This window comes from Mytilus californianus, unplaced genomic scaffold (genome assembly GCF_021869535.1).
Source record: "Mytilus californianus isolate M0D057914Y unplaced genomic scaffold, xbMytCali1.0.p SCAF_7, whole genome shotgun sequence".
NCBI lineage: Eukaryota > Metazoa > Mollusca > Bivalvia > Mytilida > Mytilidae > Mytilus > Mytilus californianus.
In genome coordinates this window covers 39995965-40019465 of record NW_026262723.1, presented here as the reverse complement: position 1 = coordinate 40019465, position 23501 = coordinate 39995965, and the positions used below count along the sequence as shown (strand labels likewise).

The 23501-nt window shown below is 32.3% G+C and overlaps 1 protein-coding gene across 1 annotated transcript; it reads right to left on the bottom strand.

Annotated features, from left to right (window-relative positions):
• Window positions 1–470: 470 nt before the first annotated feature.
• Window positions 471–23501, bottom strand: LOC127707775 (ubiquitin domain-containing protein UBFD1-like). Its single transcript, XM_052212536.1, has 8 exons — window positions 23444–23501; window positions 19893–20009; window positions 17240–17386; window positions 16649–16684; window positions 15532–15707; window positions 13668–13842; window positions 2384–2466; window positions 471–721 (listed from the first exon to the last, which is right to left on the bottom strand). The coding sequence occupies exons 1-8, from the start codon at window positions 23475–23477 to the stop codon at window positions 611–613; spliced, it is 879 nt and encodes a 292-aa protein (XP_052068496.1). The 5' UTR covers window positions 23478–23501; the 3' UTR covers window positions 471–610.

Below are 23501 nucleotides of genomic sequence, written 5' to 3'. Positions count from 1 at the left end.
CATAAACTGAGGTCTAGGTCAAACAAAACCTTGTCTGTTGGACATCTATTAGAAAACCAAACGTACTGTAAATTCAGAAATTATTGCGATTTTGTAATTTTAGACTAAAATGCGATTTTAATGTTTGCGATATTGAGAAAAAATTCGGTTTAATTTATATAAAAAATTTCAAAATGCGAGTTTAAATTATTGCGATTGTAACCCAGTCGCATTTTTCGCAATAATAAAAACATCGCAATAATTTCTGAATTTACAGTATTTGTTTTCCTTTCTTAAAACTATTGAAAATCATGACATTTGCCGTGTTTTTTTATGCTGTCTTGGAACCACGAAAATAAGGCCAAGCTACTGCAGGAAATTAACATTCCTGTATCTAAAATTCTGTGACATTCATTGGAGGCAAAAAAAAAAAAAAAAAAACCAAGATAACTTCTGAAACATCTTTAGACATAAAATCAAAAGCTTATACATAGCTTGGTAAACGTTTTATTTTGAATTAAATTCAAAGAACGTCATAGTTTTTATCACAATCTTAGAATACCACAGGATAACAGTTTAACTGCCATCCATGATATATGGAAAGTAATGCCAATCCTATCACAATACTGTGTCAGAACAACTGCCATTTTCCGAGAATAGTGTCTTTTATAGCATCAACATACTGGGCAGGGACCCAGTAAATCCAGTAATTTGAGGCTTCTGTCGGACCCAACTGTATACCCTAAGAAAAATAAAAATAAAGAATCTTAATCTGTGAATTAAAACCAAACTAATATTCCAATAGGGAACACATAAACTAATATTATTGTTATATACACATACATATGCACATTCACGGTTCTACAATCTGTCGATACCTGTAATTTGGCATTGCACAAGGTTGATCATGTTTTTCTCTGACTGTTAATGACGTCTTTACACTAAATCCATTGGATGTTGGATGTGTACTGATTGATACTTTAGTCTTAGATACATGATTTTTTTATTAGTTGTTATTGGCTTTGAACTAGCTGTCAGTAACTGGGAGTACTCTCAGATCTGTACTTTATAAAGTCTTTTTTTTTGTAGAGATGTACACATACCCTGCCACATCCAGTCTATGTCTTTATGTCATTTGGTCTCTGGTGGAGAGTTGTCTCATTGGCAATTATACCACATCTTCTTATTTTATTAAACATTATTAACTGATTTTTATATTATTCAGCTTAAGAGATTGATTCAGTAAAACTTCATTTTATATCACCTCACAATGAACAGTTGAATGATAAGGTTAGAAATTGAGATGAAATATAAAAGGTTGCTGATTGAATCATAAGTATCTTAAGTCAATCAAATGTTGATTTTTTTTTCCACAGATGCCATTTAAACAGTCCTAAATGCATTACATATTTTTCAAATCTATTATCTCTCCTTGAAATAGCATAATCTTGATTGCTATTGGTAAATTTTTTTCCAGAAATATATGATAGGGTATGTGTGTTTGCTATTCCAAAATACATAAAAAGTGTGGAGTACTGGATGTCTCAGCTGCTCCTCCCTACCATAAAAGGATTGAAGTGCCACATTGCTGTCTCATTTATACCACTTTTCTCTTCTTATTCATAATCTTATTAATTATGGTGACAGACAAGTTCTTTAAGTTAATTTACATAAAAAAATCTGGAATAAGATTTCATCTGGCTTCTACCAAATGACAAATTTGTGGCAAATGAAGTTACAAAAACTTATTTTGTACTTTTTTAACTCAGTCATAACAAACATTGGCCCATCTCTGGACCAAATTTGCTAAAAGATATATCTACTGGACCTGAAATAGTTATAGAATAACTAATTGAAGAATTCAAATAAAGAAAAATATTCAACAAGCTACCAAACAACACATTAATTCATGAAGTTAATGATTAGCTTTGTTCGGTCAGGAGTTGAATATTTTTCGATATTTGAATTGATTAGTTATTCTTTTTATTGCATTGACATTGGCATTTTTAATGGAAATAAAATAGAAAATGCAAGGAACTATATCTTTTTCTACGCATTCACAATTTGCTTTGATGCAACTTCATCAACAACATCCTGACAACACGTCAGAGGAGTGAAATTATCGAGTTTATTTCACCAGTGAAATTATTGGTTTTTATTTCACTTGGAAATCACAGTAATTCATTGCAATCAATGTAATAATATCAGTTAATTACCCATTCTACACAGAAAACATGTAAAAATTGTAAAGGTCCTGTGAAAGTCTGGAAGTCAAATCTTTTACTATGTTTCTAGTATTTTTATGTTAGACTAAGGTTGTTTTAGTCACTATAATCATCTTTTACAAAATATTTAACTTTAATCAATAAAACTTTATTTTAAGACATCAATTTCTTACTCTTACCAATATATGATATCCTTCATGACCAACAATGGCTTCGCTGTGGACAGCTTTTATGGAATTCATTGGAAGTTTTTCTGTTCTTTCTATAAGATAAAAACCACATAAAATTGTACATATACGTACATGAACAAACATTTCTTTTAACATAAACAAGATGATTTTATTTTGATTTTATTAAATTTATTAGTGTCATTGTTAAAGCAATGAAAAGCCATAACTCCTGAACCTCAATAGTAAAAATTCAGCAAAATGCAACCTCCATTTTGTCATCAGTAACAACAAATTTAAAGAAAAGCATTTGTTGTATAGTTCTCAAGTTTTTGCACTGAAATGACTTAAAGGGTCATTTTCCAATTGATATAAACGACAAAAGTGAAAGTTGTCAAAATGGACTTTGCCCTCCATTTTGTGATCAGTAACAACATATTGAAATTGAAAAAGCATCAGTTGAATGGTTCCTAAGTTAAAGCACAGAAACTGCTGACGCCATCCCAAACTACCAACCCATTTGCCCACAATTTGTTCAACGCAAAGTCAATAACTGGATTTCCCTTGGAAAACTGTGTTAAAAACTTTCTATATATGATGCATTGAAAAAATATTTCAATATTTTTTTTCCTTCTATACTTTTCACATTTCAACCAGTCCTTTAGATATTTCACTTGCAGTTAAATTATTGAGTGTATAGTTATATCAGTAAAAAAAATTCAAATTAACCTTGTGTGAACAGAAAACCTGTCTAAACCACAACTTCTGTGAACATGGTGCACAGAAAACCTGTCTAAACCTAAACTTATGTGAACATGTTGAACAAAAAATGTCTAAACCACAACTTCTGTGAACATGGTGAACAAAAAACCTGTCTAAACCACAATGGTGTGAAGATAATCAGAAAACCTATCTAAACCGTGACTTGTGTGAACAACCTGTCTAAACCACAACTTCTGTGAACATGGTGAATAGAAAACCTGTCTAAACCACAATGGTGTGAAGATGGTGAACAGAAAACCTGTCTAAACCACAACTTCTGTGAACATGGTGAATAGAAAACCTGTCTAAACCACAATGGTGTGAACATGGTGAAGAGAAAACCTGTCTAAACCACAATAGCGTTAACATGGTGAAGAGAAAAACTGTCTAAACCACAATGGTGTGAACATGGTGAAGAGAAAACCTGTCTTTACCACAATCTGTGTGAACATGGTGAGGAGAAAACCTGTCTAAACCACAATCTGTGTGAACATGGTGAAGAGAAAAACCTGTCTAAACCACAATCTGTGTGAACATGGTGAACAGAAAACCTGTCTAAACCGTGACTTGTGTGAACAACATGTCTGAACCAAAACTTATGAGAACAGAAAAAGAATTCGTTATCTAATATCTACAATAATGGAGAAAAAAAAAGTTTGAAATATATTCCTAGAGAATTCTTTGTTATCTGTCAATGCTTTGGTTGTCCAATGATGAAAACTATTACTCTTTCAATAAAGGTATTTAATGTTGATTTCATTATCCATATCAAACAGACTTCATTTTCCTTATCAAATGGATATGTTTCAACTTCTAGATTAGTTTCAAAATAAATATAAGATAATAATAATAAACTAGAGGCTCCAAAGAGTCTGTGTTGCTCACCTGGACATATGTGCATCTTCAAACTATGGCCACTCTCAAACACTGTAGTCAAGAATATAACTCATGACTAAAATCTCTTTCTTATTGATCTTGTCTTGCTAATAATTTTTTTTAGTAAATTTTCATTAAAAGGCAATAACTTATATGAAGAGTTGACTGACAATTTTGGCCATATACATAATGTAGATATTTTCCTACTCTTAATTTTTTGCTATTTAAAAAGTTTCTATCTATCGATTACATTTTTCAAGATAATAGGCAAAAATGCAAGAAATTCGTAAGGGTTCCGCAGAACCCAGTGTCTCGCCTACTTTTGCTGTTAATCGCAGGCTCAACAAAAATGAGGAAAAAAATCAATAAAAATATTCCTTTAGATACTATCTTTTGATTGTATGAAGCTTCTGTCAAAGTTTGGTATAAATCCAGGATAGTTTATGAATCTAATAAATGTTGCATTGAAGACCCGTTGGTGGTCTTCAGCTGTTGTCTGCTCTATGGTCGGGTTGTTGTCTCTTTGACACATTCCCCATTTCCATTCTCAATTTTATTTAACAACTTTAACTGCAGACTGTATTTAATGTTAACTGGACGAAAAACTAAGTCCATTTATAAGTAAAATACAGATAACCAGGTACAAAATTTTAACAAAATTTCCTTCTAGATACTAGCTTTTGATCATAAACAAGCTTCTGTCCAAGTTTGGTACAAATCCAGGATAGTATAAGAAAGTTATTAAAATTTTAAAAACTTTAACCACAGAGTGAATGTATTGTTTCCTGGCAGAAAAACTAAGTCTATTTATAAGTAAAATACAGAAAAAATGAAAATTTTTTTTTAACAAATTTACTTCTAGATACTATCTTATGATCATAAACAAGCTTCTGTCCAAGTTTGGTACAAATCCAGGTTAGTTTAAGAAAGTTATCAAAATTTTAAAAACTTAAACCACAGAGTGAATGTAATGTTTCCCGGCAGAAAAACTAAGTCCATTTACAAGTAAAATACGGAAAAACAGGAATTTTATTTTTACAAAATTTACTTCTGGATACTATCTTATGATCATAAACAAGCTTCTGTCCAAGTTTGATACAAATCCAGGTTAGTTTAAGAAAGTTCTTAAAATTTCAAAAACTTTAACCACAGAGTGAATGTAATGTTAACTGGCAGAAAAACTAAGTCCATTTATAAGTAAAATACGGAAAAAATGGATTCTTTTTTTACAAAATTTACTTTTGAATATTATCTTATGAACATAAACAAGCTTCTGTCCAAGTTTGGTAGAAATCCAGGATAGTTTAAGAAAGTTATTAAAATTTCAAAAACTTTAACCACAGAGTGAATATTTGTGGACGCCTCCGACGACGCCGACGGAATGTAGGATCCCTATGTCTCGCTTTTTTGACAAAAGTCGAAGGCTCGACAAAAATGGAAATAATCATCATTAGAGGGCAAAAATTCCAATAAGGTGTTGAGTGATGATTTTTGCCATGTTGACTTATTTGTAGATCTTGTCTTATTTATCATTTTTGTCGAGCCTTCTACTTTTGTCGAAAAAGGGAGACATAGCGATCCTACATTCCGTCGGCATTGTTGGTGTCGTCGGCGGCGGCGTCCACAAATATTCACTCTGTGGTTAAAGTTTTTGAAATTTTAATAACTTTCTTAAACTATCCTGGATTTCTCCCAAACTTGGACAGAAGCTTGTTTATGATCATAAGATAATATTCAAAAGTAAATTTTGTAAAAAAAAAAATCCATTTTTTCCGTATTTTACTTATTAATGGACTTAGTTTTTCTTCCAGTTAACATTACATTCAGTCTGTGGTTAAAGTTTTTAAAATTTTAACAACTGTCTTAAACTATCCTGGATTTGTACCAAACTTGGACAGAAGCTTGTTTATGATCATAAGATAGTATCCAGAAGTAAATTTTGTAAAAAAAATCCAGTTTATCCGTATTTAACTTATAAATGGACTTAGTTTTTCTGCCAGTTTACATTACATTCACTCTGTGGTTAAAGTTTTTTTAAATTTTAACAACTTAAACTATCCTGGATTTGTACCAAACTTGGACAGTAGCTTGTTTATGATTAAAAACTAGTATCTAGAAGGAAATTTTGTTAAAATTTTGTTCCATTTTTTCCATATTTTACTTATAAATGGACTTAGTTTTTCTTCCAGTTAACATTATATACAGTCTGCAGTTTAAGTTTTTAAAACATTTATTAGATTCATAAACTATCCTGGATTTTTACCATACTTGGACAGAAGCTACTTACAATCAAAAGATAGATGGGGAAATTCGCCTAATTGCGGACACTTTTTCAAATCCGGAAGTTTGGATACCGTCGAGGCCAATTGCGGACATACTGGTGGTTGCATTTGACAGGAGAAGATAGAGGGGTATCAAATGGACTATTTCCCGCGTTTTCAGGTCTCCTCTCTTGATTGGTAGATTGCAAACTCTTTAAACCCGCGGAAATGCCGAGTCGCGTAAATGCGGACAGGGGGAGTTAAAATACGGACACCTTGTCGTCAAATTGCGGACACTTATTTTTAAACAGTTCTTGCTATTCAAAACGCAGGTATTATGCATATATAACATTAGCTCTCAGGAATACCCGTTCAGTGCATCTTAAAGCATGTTTGAGAATGGTTTTCTCGCATGAACTTGCAAAAACTTTTTTGTACTGACAACTTCCATCGAGATATTGTCTTTCAAGATGCATGCATGCTTATATACGAGATAAAGTTGTGATAACTTTCAATTTCAAATTGTATGGCATTCATTGCAATGTGTTTTAATGTCGTAATCACTTAAATATCCGTAGCCCTCACTCAAGAGCATAAGATGCCTTGAGGCGAGATTTTTTTTTTTTTTTTTGCACTTTCTTACTTTTTGATACTTATAAGATAATTTTATTTATCCTCGGGTTTCTATGTACTCTTTGACAAACATGATTTTTTGCGGCCCACCCAACACCATGAACATCTGAAAACAGTTTATGGAATGGATAAAAAGGCTTAATTTTTAAGAATTGGGAAATCAAAAATGGAAAAAAACGCAAGGTGTGAGGGAACATGCATATTTTGTAAATTGGAATTATAAAAAAAAAATAAGAATATGGAAAAATGGACACCTAAAATTTTAGGGAATTATGGAAAAGTCAGTATTATGTTTAGTTTTATATGTATTGTCTATCATTTGTTGTTTCTAATGTATTGGACTTTTGTTGGGCAATGTATGACAAATATATGTTGAAAACCCTAGCCCGTAGTTATAAATTATGTAATTCATTGACCGCTCCCGACATGTGTAACTTCAAAGTATATTTTAACAGCGATCAATTAATGTCTTTCAAAATTACTGCTCTTTTCTTTTATCCCTGGTGCTTTTGACTGGAGAACCGTCGTACACAAGCATCGCACAAGTTGGCACTCCGAGGCGGGTAGGGAGCAAGAAGGTGAACTTTGGTTTATTTTTATCAATAGTACCGCTTAAGTCGACGATAGGGGCCGTCTTGACCTTGTAGGATATGAATGATTCGTTCATTGTTGAAGACCCTACATCAACTGTCAAGATGAAGAACAGAAATAAAAGCCCTGTTCATTGATATTTTTTTATTTTTTCTATGTATTGTGTGCGATTTTGTCCCATGTACATTTACTCATATCCTTTTATTTTCTCCCATGAATACTGACCCATGTCACTCCTCAATGAAGGGTCTTGTTGGCCTAAGTCCATTACCTCGAAAATGAAAAGTAAAAAAAAATGAAAGGGAGATTCCCCTAATGTTACTACACGTTGTGCTAAAATTTCTTTTAAAATCTGTCGGAGTAAATTTGAGTTATCCTACGACATAGAAAGTGTAGACGGATGGATGAATAGACGGGCAGAGTGATTACTATAATAGGGCATCTGCCAAAAGTCGACAGGCCATAATGAAGACGTAGTGCTGGAGATTGTGGTCACGCATGATGATACGCTATTGGCGTTCTTTGCATTTCGTCACAAATATACTTTTTTCTGTATAATGCCCGTTCACTGACCAATAATGGCATCGGATTTTATCCGACTGGCGAAAGGATACCAGCGTGTGCAGAACATGCATACCTAGTTCTGTGCCTTAGATGAAATGTCTAAAACACAACAGGTAAACGATAGGGGCAAAGGATGATTAATTACTAACATTGATTCGTCCATGCAGGTAAAAAAAAAAACAAAAAAAATAAAATGCTTCGCTGGGCGCAGCTTGATACGACCGCAGAGGTCGAACCCTGAACAGTTGGGGCAAGTATGGACACAACATTCAAGCTTGATACAGCTCTGAATTTGGATTGTGATTAAATATTTGACACAGCATAGGTTTCTGACACAGAAAGAATGTGGTCTAAGAACTTCAATTTTTTTAATTTACCTATTATGGTCCAATGTCCAAAATCAAAATACATGGTTAGATTCAGCATATCAAAGAACCCCATATATTCAATTTTTGTTGAAATCAAACAAAGTTTAATTTTGGACCCCAACTTGGACAAACTTGAAAACTGGTCCCATAATCAAAAATCTAAACACATGTTTAGATTCAGCATATCAAAGTACCCGAAGAATTCAATTTTTGTTAAAATCAAACTAAGTTTAATTTTGGACCCTTTGGACCTTAATGTAGACAAATTTAAAAAACGGGACCCTAAATTAAAAATCTAAAAACACAGTTAGATTTGGCATATCAAAGAACCCCAATAATTCAATTTTTGATGAAATCAAACAAAGTTTAATTTTGGACCCTTTTGACCTCAATATGAACCAATTTGATAGCGGGCCCACAAATAAAAAATCTAAATACATGGTAAGATTCAGCATATCAAAGAACCCCATATATTCAATTTTTGTTGAAATCAAACAAAGTTTAATTTTGGACCCCAATTTGGACCATCTTGAAAACTGGGCCAAAAATCTAAAATCTAAATACATGTTTAGATTCAGCATATCAAAGAACCCCATATATTCAATTTTTGTTGAAATCAAACAAAGTTTAATTTTGGACCCCAACTTGGACAAACTTGAAAACTGGTCCCATAATCAAAAATCTAAACACATGTTTAGATTCAGCATATCAAAGAACCCCAAAAATTCAATTTTTGTTAAAATCAAACTAAGTTTAATTTTGGACCCTTTGGACCTTAATGTAGACCAATTTAAAAAACAGGACCCAAAATTAAAAATCTAAATACACGGTTAGATTTGGCATATCAAAGAACCCCAAAAATTCAATTTTTGATGAAATCAAACAAAGTTTAATTTTGGACCCTTTTGACCTCAATATGAACCAATTTGATAGCGGGCCCACAAATAAAAAATCTAAATACATGGTAAGATTCAGCATATCAAAGAACCCCATATATTCAATTTTTGTTGAAATCAAACAAAGTTTAATTTTGGACCCCAATTTGGACCAACTTGAAAACTGGGCCAAAAATCTAAAATCTAAATACATGTTTAGATTCAGCATATCAAAGAACCCCATATATTCAATTTTTGTTGAAATCAAACAAAGTTTAATTTTGGACCCCAACTTGGACCAACTTGAAAACTGGGCCCATAATCAAAAATCTAAACACATGTTTAGATTCAGCATATCAAAGAACCCTAAGAATTCAATTTTTGTTAAAATCAAACTAAGTTTAATTTTGGACCCTTTGGACCTTAATGTAGACCAATTTAAAAAACAGGACCCAAAATTAAAAATCTAAATACACGGTTAGATTCGGCATATCAAAGAACCCCAATAATTCAATTTTTGATGAAATCAAACAAAGTTTAATTTTGGACCCTTTGGACCTCAATGTGGACCAATTTAAAAACGGGCCCAAAATCCAAAAACTTAATACACGGTTATAACGATTCAGCATATTAAAGAACCCCAAGAATTCAAGAATAAAACCCCATTGAAATTGATCAAGAAATAAGCAATTTATACGAAGTATCTTCTTTTGCACAATACTGTGCAATTGAATATTTCTTGCTATTGCGCAATACTGTACAATTGACAATTTCTTGCTATTGCGCAATATTGTGCTATTGGATATTTCTTGCTATTGCGCAATACTGTTAAATTGAAGATTTCTTGCTATTGCGCAATACTGTGCAATTGAAGATTTCTTGCTATTGTGCAATACTGTGCAATTGAAAATTTCTTGCTATTGCACAATACTTATTATATAATAATTTACACATCCTGTTTGGTGTGTATCTCCTACCATATCATTATTATTTGCTTTTAAATATAAATCAGAAATAACCAACTTAAAATGGAAAATTTAAAAAGAAAAAAAAAAGGAAAAAAAGAAAAAAAAAAAAATCCCCCCCCCCAAATTTTTTGAACCCCCTTATGATTCATCACCCCCAAACTCAATCCCAGCCTTCCCTTTGTGGTATGGTACCTTGCAGTACAATTTCAGAGAGATCCATACACTTGAACACAAGTTATTGTCTGGAAACTAGAAAAATGCTTATTTTTGGCCCCTTTTTGGCCCCCAATTCCTAAACGTTTCGGGCAATTACCCCCAAACTCAATTCCAGCTTTCCCTTTGTGATATGGAACCTTGTAGTACAATTTCAGAAATATCCAAACACTTACACACAAGTTATTGTCATGAAACTAGAAAAATGCTTGTTTTTTGCCCCTTTTTTGGCCCCTAATTCCTAAAATTTTGAGGCAATTACCCCCAAAATCAATTACAGCCTTCCCTTTGTGATATGGAAGCTTGTGGTACAATGTCAGAGAGATCCATACACTTACACACAAGTTATTGTCTGAAAGTTACAAAAATGCTTATTTTTGGCCCCTTTTTGGCCCCTAATTCCTTAACTGTTGGTACCATAACCCCCAAAATCAATCCCAACCTTCCTTTTGTGGTATTGAACCTTATGGTGAAATTTCATGGAGATCCATTCACTTAAACTAAAGTTAGAGTGCGAAAACCAATGTGTCTTCGGACGACGCCGGACGACGACGACGACGACGACGACGACGACGACGCCAACGTCATACCAATATACGACCAAAAAATTTTTAATTTTTGCGGTCGTATAAAAACGTGAGGCATACGTCGTTCACATGAGAAAATTACCGAACCGAATATGGAAGATGCAGGTGATACAGTTTCACCCGAGGAGAAGGATGAGGACGAGGAAGAGCTTATTAAAAACTTTTTAGTTATTAAATAGTTTAAATTTGAATTGTTATATGATTACAAAGGTTTTAGTTTATGATTATTTGATAACTAAATAAAATAAGTTTTTGAATACCAAAGCAAATATTTAATGATTATGTGATTATGTTGGGAAAAATTTGGTGATTATGCTATTACTGGTACCTCCCCGTCAGCCATGAGGGGCCTCGTTTGTTTTTCGATTTGTCACAGACGGATGGACAAACAGACAGACGACTGGATGCACAAAGTCGTTACTGTTGGATGCTCACAAAAGTCTAAAGAGGTCTTTAAAACCAATGTATTGGTTACATTATTTCTATCATGTTTTGAAAAATTTATAAAAACATTTCTTTCAAAAGAATATTCGTGATATCAATAAGTTCATCTGCCTCTTAAGCAGGAAGAATGTCCAACTCTTTACCTCTTCTACTTGATCTTCTAGCAATAAACACAATGCTGCTGAATTCATTTCCTTTATTACTTTCAATAATTTCGCATAGTAGTGTTGATACAACTTCATGTTTTGATAAACGTATTAATTTCATATATAAAAAGCCACGCAATAACATCATTGTCAAATAGCCACTCGTCTACGAGATATTGTTGCAATTTCATTCGGGCGATTGTTTTCTGTACATTTTATTTCATTCCATTTGCTTTCGCAAAAAGTCCTAAACATGTAGACATTCTGTAAAGAAAGAGAAATATATTGGCTTGCCATACCGGGGATGACGTTTTCAGTTTTTGACCTATTGAAGATGTGTGCATGTTGCCAACTGGAGTAGAAATCAGACTTGTAAACGCATTATGTTCGTAATATGCAAAATGAAAGCAAAACAAATAAACCCAAATCAACACTTTATTGATATAAATGTATCGGATTGAAACAAATAATGATAGATTATAGGAGGGATTTGTTTATTTCCGTCATCATGGTATTGACATATGCACCACTGCACTTGTTAGTTGTTCAAAATATTTTGTGTCCGCATTTCGGCTATCATATTATTTTCGGTCGTGAAAATGCGGACACTTGCTTATTCCTATTTTGTAATCAAAATTTAGACAAATCAGTAAAAATAATTTAAAGTAATGTTTCCTTGCATAAAATACGCAATGCCTATTGCTTTTCAACACATAAACTGCCATTCTTACATGAACAACTGTGTATTGAATGTGACACGCTGACTTTGGACCTTTTTCAAAATTTCCCGGTTTTCAAACTTGTTGACAAAAGCTATTTATAGCATGCAATTTCAATCAGATGACACAAAAGTAAATCGTAAGCAATAGACATGATAACCTTATTGCAACAAAATAGAGATTTAATAGTAAACAAAAAACCTTATTTCTTATATCTATTTTATTTCAATTTTTCATAATTTTATTGAAAAGTGAGATATTCGTTTTCCGTCCGCATATCGGCGCTGTCCGCAATTAGGCGATTTTCCCCTATAGAGAGGAATATTTTTATTAATTTTTTTCCTCATTTTTGTTGAGCCTGCGATTAACAGCAAAAGTAGGCGAGACACTGGGTTCCGCGGAACCCTTACAAATTTTTACTATTAAAAGTTTCTCTCTATCTATTATACTTTTCAAGATAATAAGCAATAGTGGAAAAAAATGGTATCATTTAAGGTCAATTTCTCCCATAAGAAGTCGTCTGACAGTTTTGAAGTAAATAGATAGTAAATAGATCTCAACATTATCAACATTTCTACGTCATCAAATTTCCTCTATCAATAGCTGTTTCAAGATAATTTTTGAGATGAAGAACAGCAATAAAAGCACTGTTCCTTTGCTTTTTGTTTTTGTCTTTTTTTTGCTGTGCATGTACTGATTTTGTGTCATGGATGGATACCCCATATCCTTTGTTTTTCTATAAAACTTGCATTTTACCCTCATGTTCTATTTTTAGCCATGTCAGCCAACTACATACCCCAATGATGACTGTATGACTGGCCAAATTGGTTTCAATTGGCCCAGTAGTTTCAGAGGAGAAGATTTTTGTAAAAGATAATGGACTACAGACACCACATGATGAGAATAGCTCAACTGACCCTTCTGGTCAGGTGACCTAAAAAGACTTTTTTATTGTCCATAATGTTACATCACTCATTTAATAGCATCACATTAGTCTTTTTGTGTTGTTGAGTTTCTGTCTCATTTATGTATAAACCAATAATTTTATTAATATTATGCTGACAAAAACCATAAACATTCCAAGATTACAATAAGATCATGATATTCTACAGGAAGAAGTCGCTATATATTGGTCAGCAAGTTATTTTGATCATCTTATCTGCCAGTGGTTTAAATATCACTATCTATACCAGGTTTTTAATGAGAACCTTTACTTTTTGATCTAAAGAATGATCAAAATATACTCTATGGAGGAAATAAGTAAGTTTATTTTGTTTTTCTATCCCTACCTTTTGTACCAATCCATACTTGGTCTAATTCTAATTTAAATGTGAGTCGAACTTTTCCTCCAGATTTATTGCACATTCCAGCTACGGGTGTTGGTGGAAGTGGTTCTTTTATATTTTTCACTCCTGGCAATGCATCATCGGGCTTCCCATATTTGTCTAATACTTTCTTATGTTCCTGAAATGTTTGACAGATTCACACTTGTATTAATTTTTTTTAAAAAAGTGCTTGTTTGCAAACATCATGAGGCCATTCAGCAAAAAATAGAGGTGGGTCCTATTAAAGACTTTGAATAAGGGATAAGTGTATTGTTGTTGTGCACATTGTTTGATGTAAAGACTTTCATTTTCTTACTATTGAAGGTCAATTCTCATGATTTTTTCTTAACTTTAATAGATGCGGGTCTTAAGGAAGACATATGTTGCCTGCAAAGCCTGGGGAAAAAAATCTGCATATCGGATATTCTGTAAAATCAACTGCCCCAAATTTTCTGATCTCTACATTTTGATATCATCTGTGAAATCGTTATTCCATAACTGTCAACCAACTCATGATGGCGTCCGTAAAATTTACGAAGGGATGATTTCAACTTCACCATTTGGAACTCTTGGTTTAATAGCTTCCTTGTGAGCAGCAATCCTCTATCAAAGAAATCATGATAGGAAATACAAGCCCAGGAATATCGTATCAATTGAGAGATATATACTCCGTAAGTTCACAATTGGGAAGCTGATATCATCTCTTTTGTTGTAAAGTTTTGTTTCAACCGACCCTCATTGTCAATTTCTAGATGTAAGTCAAGATATGAGGCAGACTGTATCTGTAGTATCCTTTATCTCTAGTTCGATGGGATAGATTCGTTCAACATAGTGACCAAATTTTGTATTATTTAGTGAGAGAACATCATCTATATAGCGGAACGTAAAGTTAAAGGATATTGCTAACTGCATTTCTCTCTCCCCTTAATATGAACTACATATTTGGACAGAGAAAGAGAATCACAAAGGAGATTGAACAGTTCTCTATAACCAATAGAACATGCATCTACAGAAAAACATTTTATTATTAAATATGACATTTTCAAATCCAGTGACCTATATCTATTTGTGAGTCTGGAAACAATATATTTGTAACAGTATTGGATAATTAATAATCAGTAAACCATTACCATGAGAAATAAATAGAGAATGTGTCCATGGGACACAGATGATGCCCCTGCTTGCATATAAAGTTATAAAGGGACATAACTCCAAAACGGTAAAAAAGACGCCACCCAAATTCGAACTTGATTTGTTTTTTTTTAAATTGTGGTAACAAGCAATGTGTATAAATTTCATAACATTTGGTTGATGCAAACTAAAGTTAGAGATCAGAAACCAATTTTGGGATGTACATATGTAACTACCAACTGTCAAGGGTAACACTTAATGCCCCGTCCGCTGTGGCTGGGGCATAAAAACCCAAGTCTCAAACTGCTGGTTCAAAATAATCCAAGTTACTCTAGAAAATGTCCTTTAAAGTTTATGAGCCACACCAAGATGAATTTTTTGTTTTTTGCTAGAGCAATTTTTCGTAAGGTGATGTAAAGATGCCTGTTTGCATTAATTAATCTGTTTTTTTAAAGCTTGAAATAGTCTTAACCTTCAAAACATACTACATTCAACTTTATGATTGATTATTGGTGTTTATCACCACCTTCAGTACTATTGGCTATACATGCAGTTTTTATTGGTGGAGGGCCTCAATATTACGATTAGCAAATAAAACATTTTCTCACTAAACAACATGAACAGACAATGTTTTATATTGTGTGTAATACCAAGCTACATACGATGCAATTGTTTTTAATTAACCGTTTTGTCTTACTTTTAACTTTGATAATGGTTCTTTAGAACTTGTTGACGACGTTGTTGCTTCTTTTATTTCTTTTTCTGACGGCTTACTAACTGATAACACATCATTTAACGTTGATCCTACTACCATTACTTTTGCACCATTGGTTACTTTAAGATCATTTAGTGTTGACTCATCTTTAGCTAACCCTGAAAGTAAATACGGAAATTTGACATATAGGTCTACATTACTGAGATTTTACTAATAGCTATAAAGAGTAAAATTTCATAAGTTCCTAAAAAATAACAACTGATCATCTTCTATAATATTGTGTACTTGTTATTATTCTTTGGATACCAGTTTCGTGTTATTCATTAGTACAGGTGAACCACAAATTTAAATGTTCAACAAACTACACATTTTCTATAGGCTTGTATGCAGACTTTGGCAATACCACAAAATAAAATATCCACTAAAATGCAAGTTTTCCTCAATCCAAGCAAATTCATACCAACGAAAAAAAATGTATCCACAGTAGCTAGCAAAAGTACATATATACGTGTTCACTTTTTAATACAGATTTTTTTTATATCGATCACAAAATACAGAGTCAGTTTTGGTGGTTCTCTCTGGGCACTCCAGCTTTCTCCAACAATAAAAAACTGACTGCTACGAAATAGCCAATAGCGCTGAAACTGGTGTTAAACACCAAATAATCAATCAATCAAAAATACTGATAAAAAAATACAAAAAACGCCATAGAAATATAACATTTTGTAAAATAAATAATCGTCAAATGTAGGATCACTAATTTTTTTAGAACAAATCTAATCCTCTTTGTTTCAATAACAAATCAATGGTCACCGCAGGCTGTTGAAGGGTGGTTCTATTGAGTCTTCCATCCTCAATGTTTTAGTTGGTACTACTCATCTTGAATTTTGTTTATACTTAAAAGTTCTATAACAGACGTTCAAATTATTTGTTTTGCTGGAACAATAGGTTTGTCATATTTTTAATCTTGGTAGAACCTGATGAAATGTGTTGGACGACAAACAATGACGGATGACAAATGAAGGATGCCAAGTGATGATAAATATATTAAACTATATCAACCATTTGTGTCAAATCAGTTAAAAATGCAGTACTTTACCTTTGAACATAATTTTCTGCATTGCTGATGGTACACCTGAAAATATATCATCTTTTTAAAAATGAAACTTCAATTGGAAAACACATTTTCAAATTTCTCATCATCTGACATTTCTTTCAGAGTATGAAAACAGTTTAATTGAAATTTGGTTAGACCATTATATTTTTTTTTGTTCAAGACATTTTAGTTTTCAATACGTCTTTTGTTTTTATTTATTCCTTCTCATCAGTCAGAATCTAAAAAATGAAATAACATCTTGCTATATTGCGACTAATATATCTAAAAAATATTAAAGCTCAAAAGCAGACTGACTGTAATACGTGACTAAAACATGAATTTCAATTTCTGACTACTTGCAAAACTTCAGGTCAATTATATTCAATGAATACAAAAACAACATAAAATTAATACAAGATATAAAACTGCAATTCCATGGCCTGCAACAAATAGACGTCTTTCGACAAACAATTTAATTATTCTTATGGTTAATTCTGCTTTAAAATTTACTACTTTTAGCATATGTTTAGAAAACTAACAATTAACTAGACCTCTCTTTGGGGTTTTTAACGACCTTGACTACCCATTACTCACCTGTCAGTGTTTCAATATGAGATTTTAATTTAGCAATAGTTTCATCAACTGGAAATGTTACATCATATTTTTGTTTGTTAAATATTACTTTGAAGTCTACTTTCTGTCTTGTGTCGATTGGACTGTCAGATTCATTAGTTGTTACATCTGAGAAAACAAAAACAATGAAATTAATAATGAGGATGTGCTTCTGATTGGTATTTTCTGTATGCATGTTAGAAAAATGATTGACACTTACAAAGGCTATTTGTGAATAATCATGTTAAAATCCCAAGCACAAGAAAAATATTCTACATGAATACATGGATATTTGCATGAATTACAATGCATTCATGTATGTTAATTACACCCATAATATTCCGTTTAAAACCCCTTTTCATGACCTCTTTTTCTACAGTGTACAACTGTGATCACTCTGCACATAAAAAAAATCACAGTTACAAAATATGGAAATATTTTCATTAAAAAATGATGAAGTGTTTGCTTTTATGAAGACAAATCTTTTCAATTTTCTTCTATAAGATCCTGTTTCCCCAGTAATTCAAAATTTATGCAATAAGCATTCAATCAACCAGTCATAAGAATAAGGGTAAAATATATGAAAGCCAATTAGTCATACTCTGATTAGTCAATATTATTGAATGATCTATTATTAGAAGGTGGAAAACCAGGGACTACTAAAATATAAGTGAATATGTCAATGTGGTTAATGAACCCTCATTTTAATCATTGATTAGAGGGCAATAGAAGCAAAACATTGTTGAGAGATTCTGTAATTCTTTAATTTCTTAGTTTGAAAAATTGAGAAAGTTTTTACTTACATTGAAACTGTTTGTTATCTGAATGTAACATTAACTTTCACTTGTTTTTGGCAATCAAACCCCCCAAAACAGAAAACCACAATTGCAGATTGTCTGATGTACAATTACCTGATAATATTATTAATCTTATTTCTCAATAGACCATTTTCATAAAACCAACTTTCGACTTCGGAGTATATAATTTTTCAACAGGTTACCTATTTTGTGATAGGACATTTTAGGACTTGGTAAACTAAGAGCTACTAAAAGTAAAAATAAGTTACAATCAGTGCAATTTGGGGAAAAAAACTAGTTTTCCGATGATTTTGATGTGTAAATTAAAGAAAACATAGAACAGATAGTTTTTTCCCAAATTGCTCTGATTGAAGACTTAATTTTACTTCTTTTAATTGCTCTTACTTGACTGATTACCAGAATGTCCTACCACAGAGTAGATAACCTTTAAAAAAATTATAAACTTCGGAGTCATAAGTCAGTAACAAGAAATAAATGTGGATAGTGTCCACATGTGGACACAGATGATGCCCCCGCTTGCATAGTATATAGTTATAAAGGGACATAACTGAAGAACGGTAAAAGTGACGCTACCCAAATTTGAACTTGATCTGAGTTTTGTGGTAATAAGCATTGTGTGTAAGTCTCATAACATTTGGTTGAGGTTAACTTTAATAAGTACAGAACAGAAACTAAAAATTCAGCAATTTTTCTATTTGTAAACACGCATAACTCTAGAACAGTTGTGTATAAGTTTTATAACATTTGGTTGAGACAAACTAAAGTTAGAGAACTGAAACTAAAAATTCAGCAATTTTTATGTTTATAAAGGGACATAACTCAAGAATGGTAAAAGTGTCGCCACCAAATTTCGTACTTAATCTGTATTATGTAGTAATAAGCATTGTGTATAAGTTTCATAACATTTGGTTGAGGCAAACTAAAGTTAGAAAACGGAAACAAAAAATTTGTACTTGATCTTAGTTTTGTGGTAATGAATATTGTGTATAGGTTTCATAATGTTTGGTTGGGGCAAACTTATGTTACAGAATGGAAACTAAAAATTTTGCAATCTTTCAATTTATAAAGGGACATAACTCAATAATGGTTAAAGTGACACTACCCAAATTCAACTTGATCTGTGTTTTATCAGTGGAAGTCAAAATTAAACATTGCATTGTATAAAACATTGATTGTAGTTGATTCAACTATAATCATGGACAAAGGAAGATAACTCCAATTTTAAAAATAACTTGATATTTAGAAGAAAATAAAAATTTTGCAATTTTTCCATTTATAAAGGGGCATAACTCTAGAACAGTAAAAGTGACGCCACCAAAATTCAAACTTGATCTGTGTTTTGTGGTAATAAGCATTGTTTATAAGTTTTATAACGTTTGGTTGAGGCAAACTTCAGTTAAAGAACGGAAACTAAATATTTTGCAATTTTTCCATTTATAAAGGGGCATAACTCTAGAACATTTAAAGTGATGCCACCAAAATTCAAACTTGATCAGTGTTTTGTGGTAATAAGCATTGTGTATAAGTTTCATAACATTTGGTTGAGGCAAACTTAAGTTAGAGAACAGAAACTAAAAATTTTGCAATTTTTCCATTTATAAAGGGCATAACTCTAGAACGGTTACAGTGACGCCACCAAAATTCAACTTGATCTGTGTTTTGTTGTAATAAGCATTGTGTATAAGTTTCATAGCATTTGGTTGAGGCAAACTCAAGTTAGAGAACGGAAACCAATTTTGGGACGTACATACAGACGGACAAGGGTAAAACTTTATGCCCCCTCCGCTACGGCAAGGGCATAAATAGTCAATTCATACCTGTATTTTGGGAACAGTTATTATTATCTTTAGATGATCCTCCAGAATCTTCTGATTTTTCTTTGTTTTCTAATTCTTTATTCTGTAGATCTGTAGTTGCAACTTCGATGTCTTGCACTATATAAAATATAATGAATAAAAATTAGGATTTATAGTGCAGTTGTATAAGTTGTTTGTTGGTATTGGCTTGATTGACGGGGCTAGAACAACTTGGGGCCGAAAAACACTTGTTAAAATGGTTTAATACAGCTTTTATTGATAATTTAGACTATGATTTTAAGATACAATGCATGTGTCACTTTTACTCGATTAAAATACAATTCAACTTCAGCATGTTCAGGAATACGATTTTTGTGTCTTGTATGCAAGTTCTTTGCATAACAATATGGCTGATGTAATTATTCAAAAGGTAGCTTTATACTCTACATTGATTAATAACAAAGAACTGCAGTACTGAAATTGTTTATATCTTTTCCTTTATGGTGTTTTACACAAAGTAGAATTTTCTTACTTTTGTAGTTTGAAAATAAAATATTGAATTTGTGTTTTCTTTTGAAAAGAATTCATATTTACAAATTCTACTCAAGAAAATCTGATATAACCATCAGCATTAACATTAGCAACATTAATTGTATTTGTTTGATATCTGTACATTTATATTTTGGTTCCTATCATGCCTATAGCTCCAAAATTATTTTTTTTAATTCTTCTCCGGGCAGCTCCAATATAAAAATGTATTTTTATTTGGATTTTATTATCTTCTTTTTTCCATAAACCGCTAATCCACCTCTTTTTCATAACTCTTATTTTTACAGCTGGTCACTGGTCATAAAGCTATCAAATGATTCTATTGGTTAACCACAAAGTACTGCCCACCTCAGTCAGACACGTGCATTTGTTTATAAAACTAATTATCATCAAAGCTCATTAACAGTGCAAGATATGGAAACTTATTTTTCTTCTGTGGTTTGTTATATTAAGAAGTAACAAAAATAGCGGAGAATGAAATTTTGATAAAATTTAGTAGCTTTTGTAGTGTGCTACAATGTACCTAAAACCATATAAAATAGAGGTTTTAGATAATATCAATCATTTATCAGGTGTTTAAAAAGTTTTGGGGTATTCAAATTGATTGATTGGTGCTGCCTCAGCACAAAAGGCTGTATTGCGGCGAGCCAGATATAGTGTTCCCACATGAAACTGTAATTACTAAACAAATTTCTGGTATGTTGGCGAAAAGTTTGACCCATTTGGTTTTCTGATTACACCAAAAAGAATAGACCTTATTTTGGAAAATGTGACACATTACTAGAGATTTCTCATATGATCTCAACATCAGTGTTCCAGCTTGATCGTTTTCACAGGGCGGTTCGCCCGGCCTTTCCTGACTGACGCCCTGAGCCCTTTTTAAGATGCCCTACCCTTTTTCGCAAGTCCATGCCTTTATTGTCTTATTATTTTGATGAAAATACTATAATTTTACCTGTCTTCATGTTTTTAACAAGTTTATGACCCTCAGCTAATTAACATTTACAGCAGGTGTTATAAGTTTTGATTACAGGTAATCCACTTATTGCCATGGATGGGTCACTAATCCGTTAATTAATAAACCTCATAACTGACCATTATATATTTTTCCCAGTAAAATCGGTCAGTCGACATTTCAATTTCATTATTTCTCAAACAACCACAATTTGCAGTTCATTTATCCATAGATGTTTTCGTAGTTTCGTCAATTGAACAAAATTCAAATTGTTTACCCCATGACAGTTCGAATTTTAATGTAAAAATTTCTCAATCACTTTTTGCAGATTGTTTGACGTAGTTTCGTCACATTTTCGATTAAAAAGATAAAACTTTATTCAAAACGTTCAAAAATATTTTCACAAGTCACACAGATGCTTTATTTATCATATCCTCCGCATGCATGAAAGTATTCTTATAAATTTAGTAGACACGAAAACGTAAAATACAAAATCGTTAAGTATCAAATTAAACGAGAAAGACAAATATATTTCTTACTGAGCAACTTAATTAAAAAAATGATAATTTTCTGCCTTTTTGTTAAACACGAACCAATCCGTAGATGAATCGGGATTCATTCTGAATTTATTAACCTCTTGTTACTTCCCGTTTAAAAATTGGAAGGTCACTTAAACGTGATCTTTCCTTGAAAAGTATAAAATATACAGTCATTAAAATCGTTCCAAGGTAATGAAAATGAATTCCAAATATCGATTTAAATGGTTTTCTGGGATAATGATTATGCAGTGAAATAGTTGTTACAATTTCATTTATGCTCTGTTTTTAAAAAGAGGAACCCAACTTTTGTTGATCAGGAATGTCCCCTGAAAATAACTGAAGTGAAATTGTGAACTTGATTTCCGGATCCTTGTTCTTATCTTCATATTTAAGCAGCATGCCTAAGGCCTTCAAAGATCCTGGTCCTTGAAGGACTTAGGCATATGTATAGTTAGTAATATACATGTATGTCCTTGGTCCCTTACTGTTACCCAAAATAAGGTTGATTTTCATCTCATGAAAAAGTGACTAATTAAAGCCCTAGCTGAAACCCATCTGTTTACATGATAAAAGACAATGTTTGTCATGCCCTTTTTGAATTATCAATCAGCATGCTAAAGTGCCCTTTTATGATTGGCTGCCTGCCCTTTTGAAATCCTAACTGGAACACTGAACATTTTACGGGAACATCTATGATGGCTAGTAATTATATATAATAGCAATAAGGAGTAATACAATAGCAATGCAATAGTTACAGTCTTCTTCCTCTTTCACAGGTAAAACCTTCAAAGTGTATCAAAGTGAACTACTTAAGACCTTATTGCTATTTGTTGGACATTACCAGACATAACACCAATTCTCAGAGGCGGATCTAGGGGGTGCCCTGGCCCCCCTTTTGGAGCTTCATTTATGATTAATCAAGACTTTTTACCGGTTCTACTACAAATTTTGTCTAGTTTGGGGCTAGCGGGCCCTCCCTTTTTCAAAAAACTGAATCTGCATCTGATTCTAGTAAAACTTTGATGTTATTACTAATATTAGAGAAAATGTCTGACACCACAAAAAAATGGTTGACATATGACATCAATAATTCAAACTTCACAATTCTTGGGCCATGTGTTGCAGATTCCAAATAGCTTAAATGTCTATGATCCAGTTCTAAAATGTACACAAAGAGACCAAGTTTCTCTTCTGCCATACTGTAAATTAATATTATTTTCACAGTGCAAAAAATAATATTCTGTTGTTTCCTTTTCCTATATGAGATTTTGTTATTTTCCACACGCTTGTAAATTAGTTTTTGTTCCCATTTTAATTGAATTGACCATAACTTAGATCGAAAGTTTAACTTAAGCGAAAATTCGGGAAAACTGAAAATGACAAGGCATAAAAAATTAGGCGAATTTTAATTTTATTGTATATTTTAAAGCTAAATGTTTCGGGAAAAGGTCGCAATATTGAAACAAGTGTTTTAAATAGTAAATCATCACAAACAATCAAATGATGATCATGATTTTTTATCATTTTACCATTTTTTGAAATTTCACTTTCTTCAGACGCCATTGTTAAAAGATGTTGACAAGGGGA

Bases quoted from the DNA above. Each gene is read 5' to 3' on its own strand.
- LOC127707775 (XM_052212536.1), bottom strand. From the start codon at position 23,477: ATGGCGTCTGAAGAAAGTGAAATTTCAAAAAATG. The intron at 2,467-13,667 runs GTAGGGATAGAA...TTTATCTTATAG, and splicing joins AGTATGGATTGGTACAAAAG to AAAGAACAGAAAAACTTCCA. The intron at 722-2,383 runs GTAAGAGTAAGA...TATTTTTCTTAG, and splicing joins ATGAAGGATATCATATATTG to GGTATACAGTTGGGTCCGAC.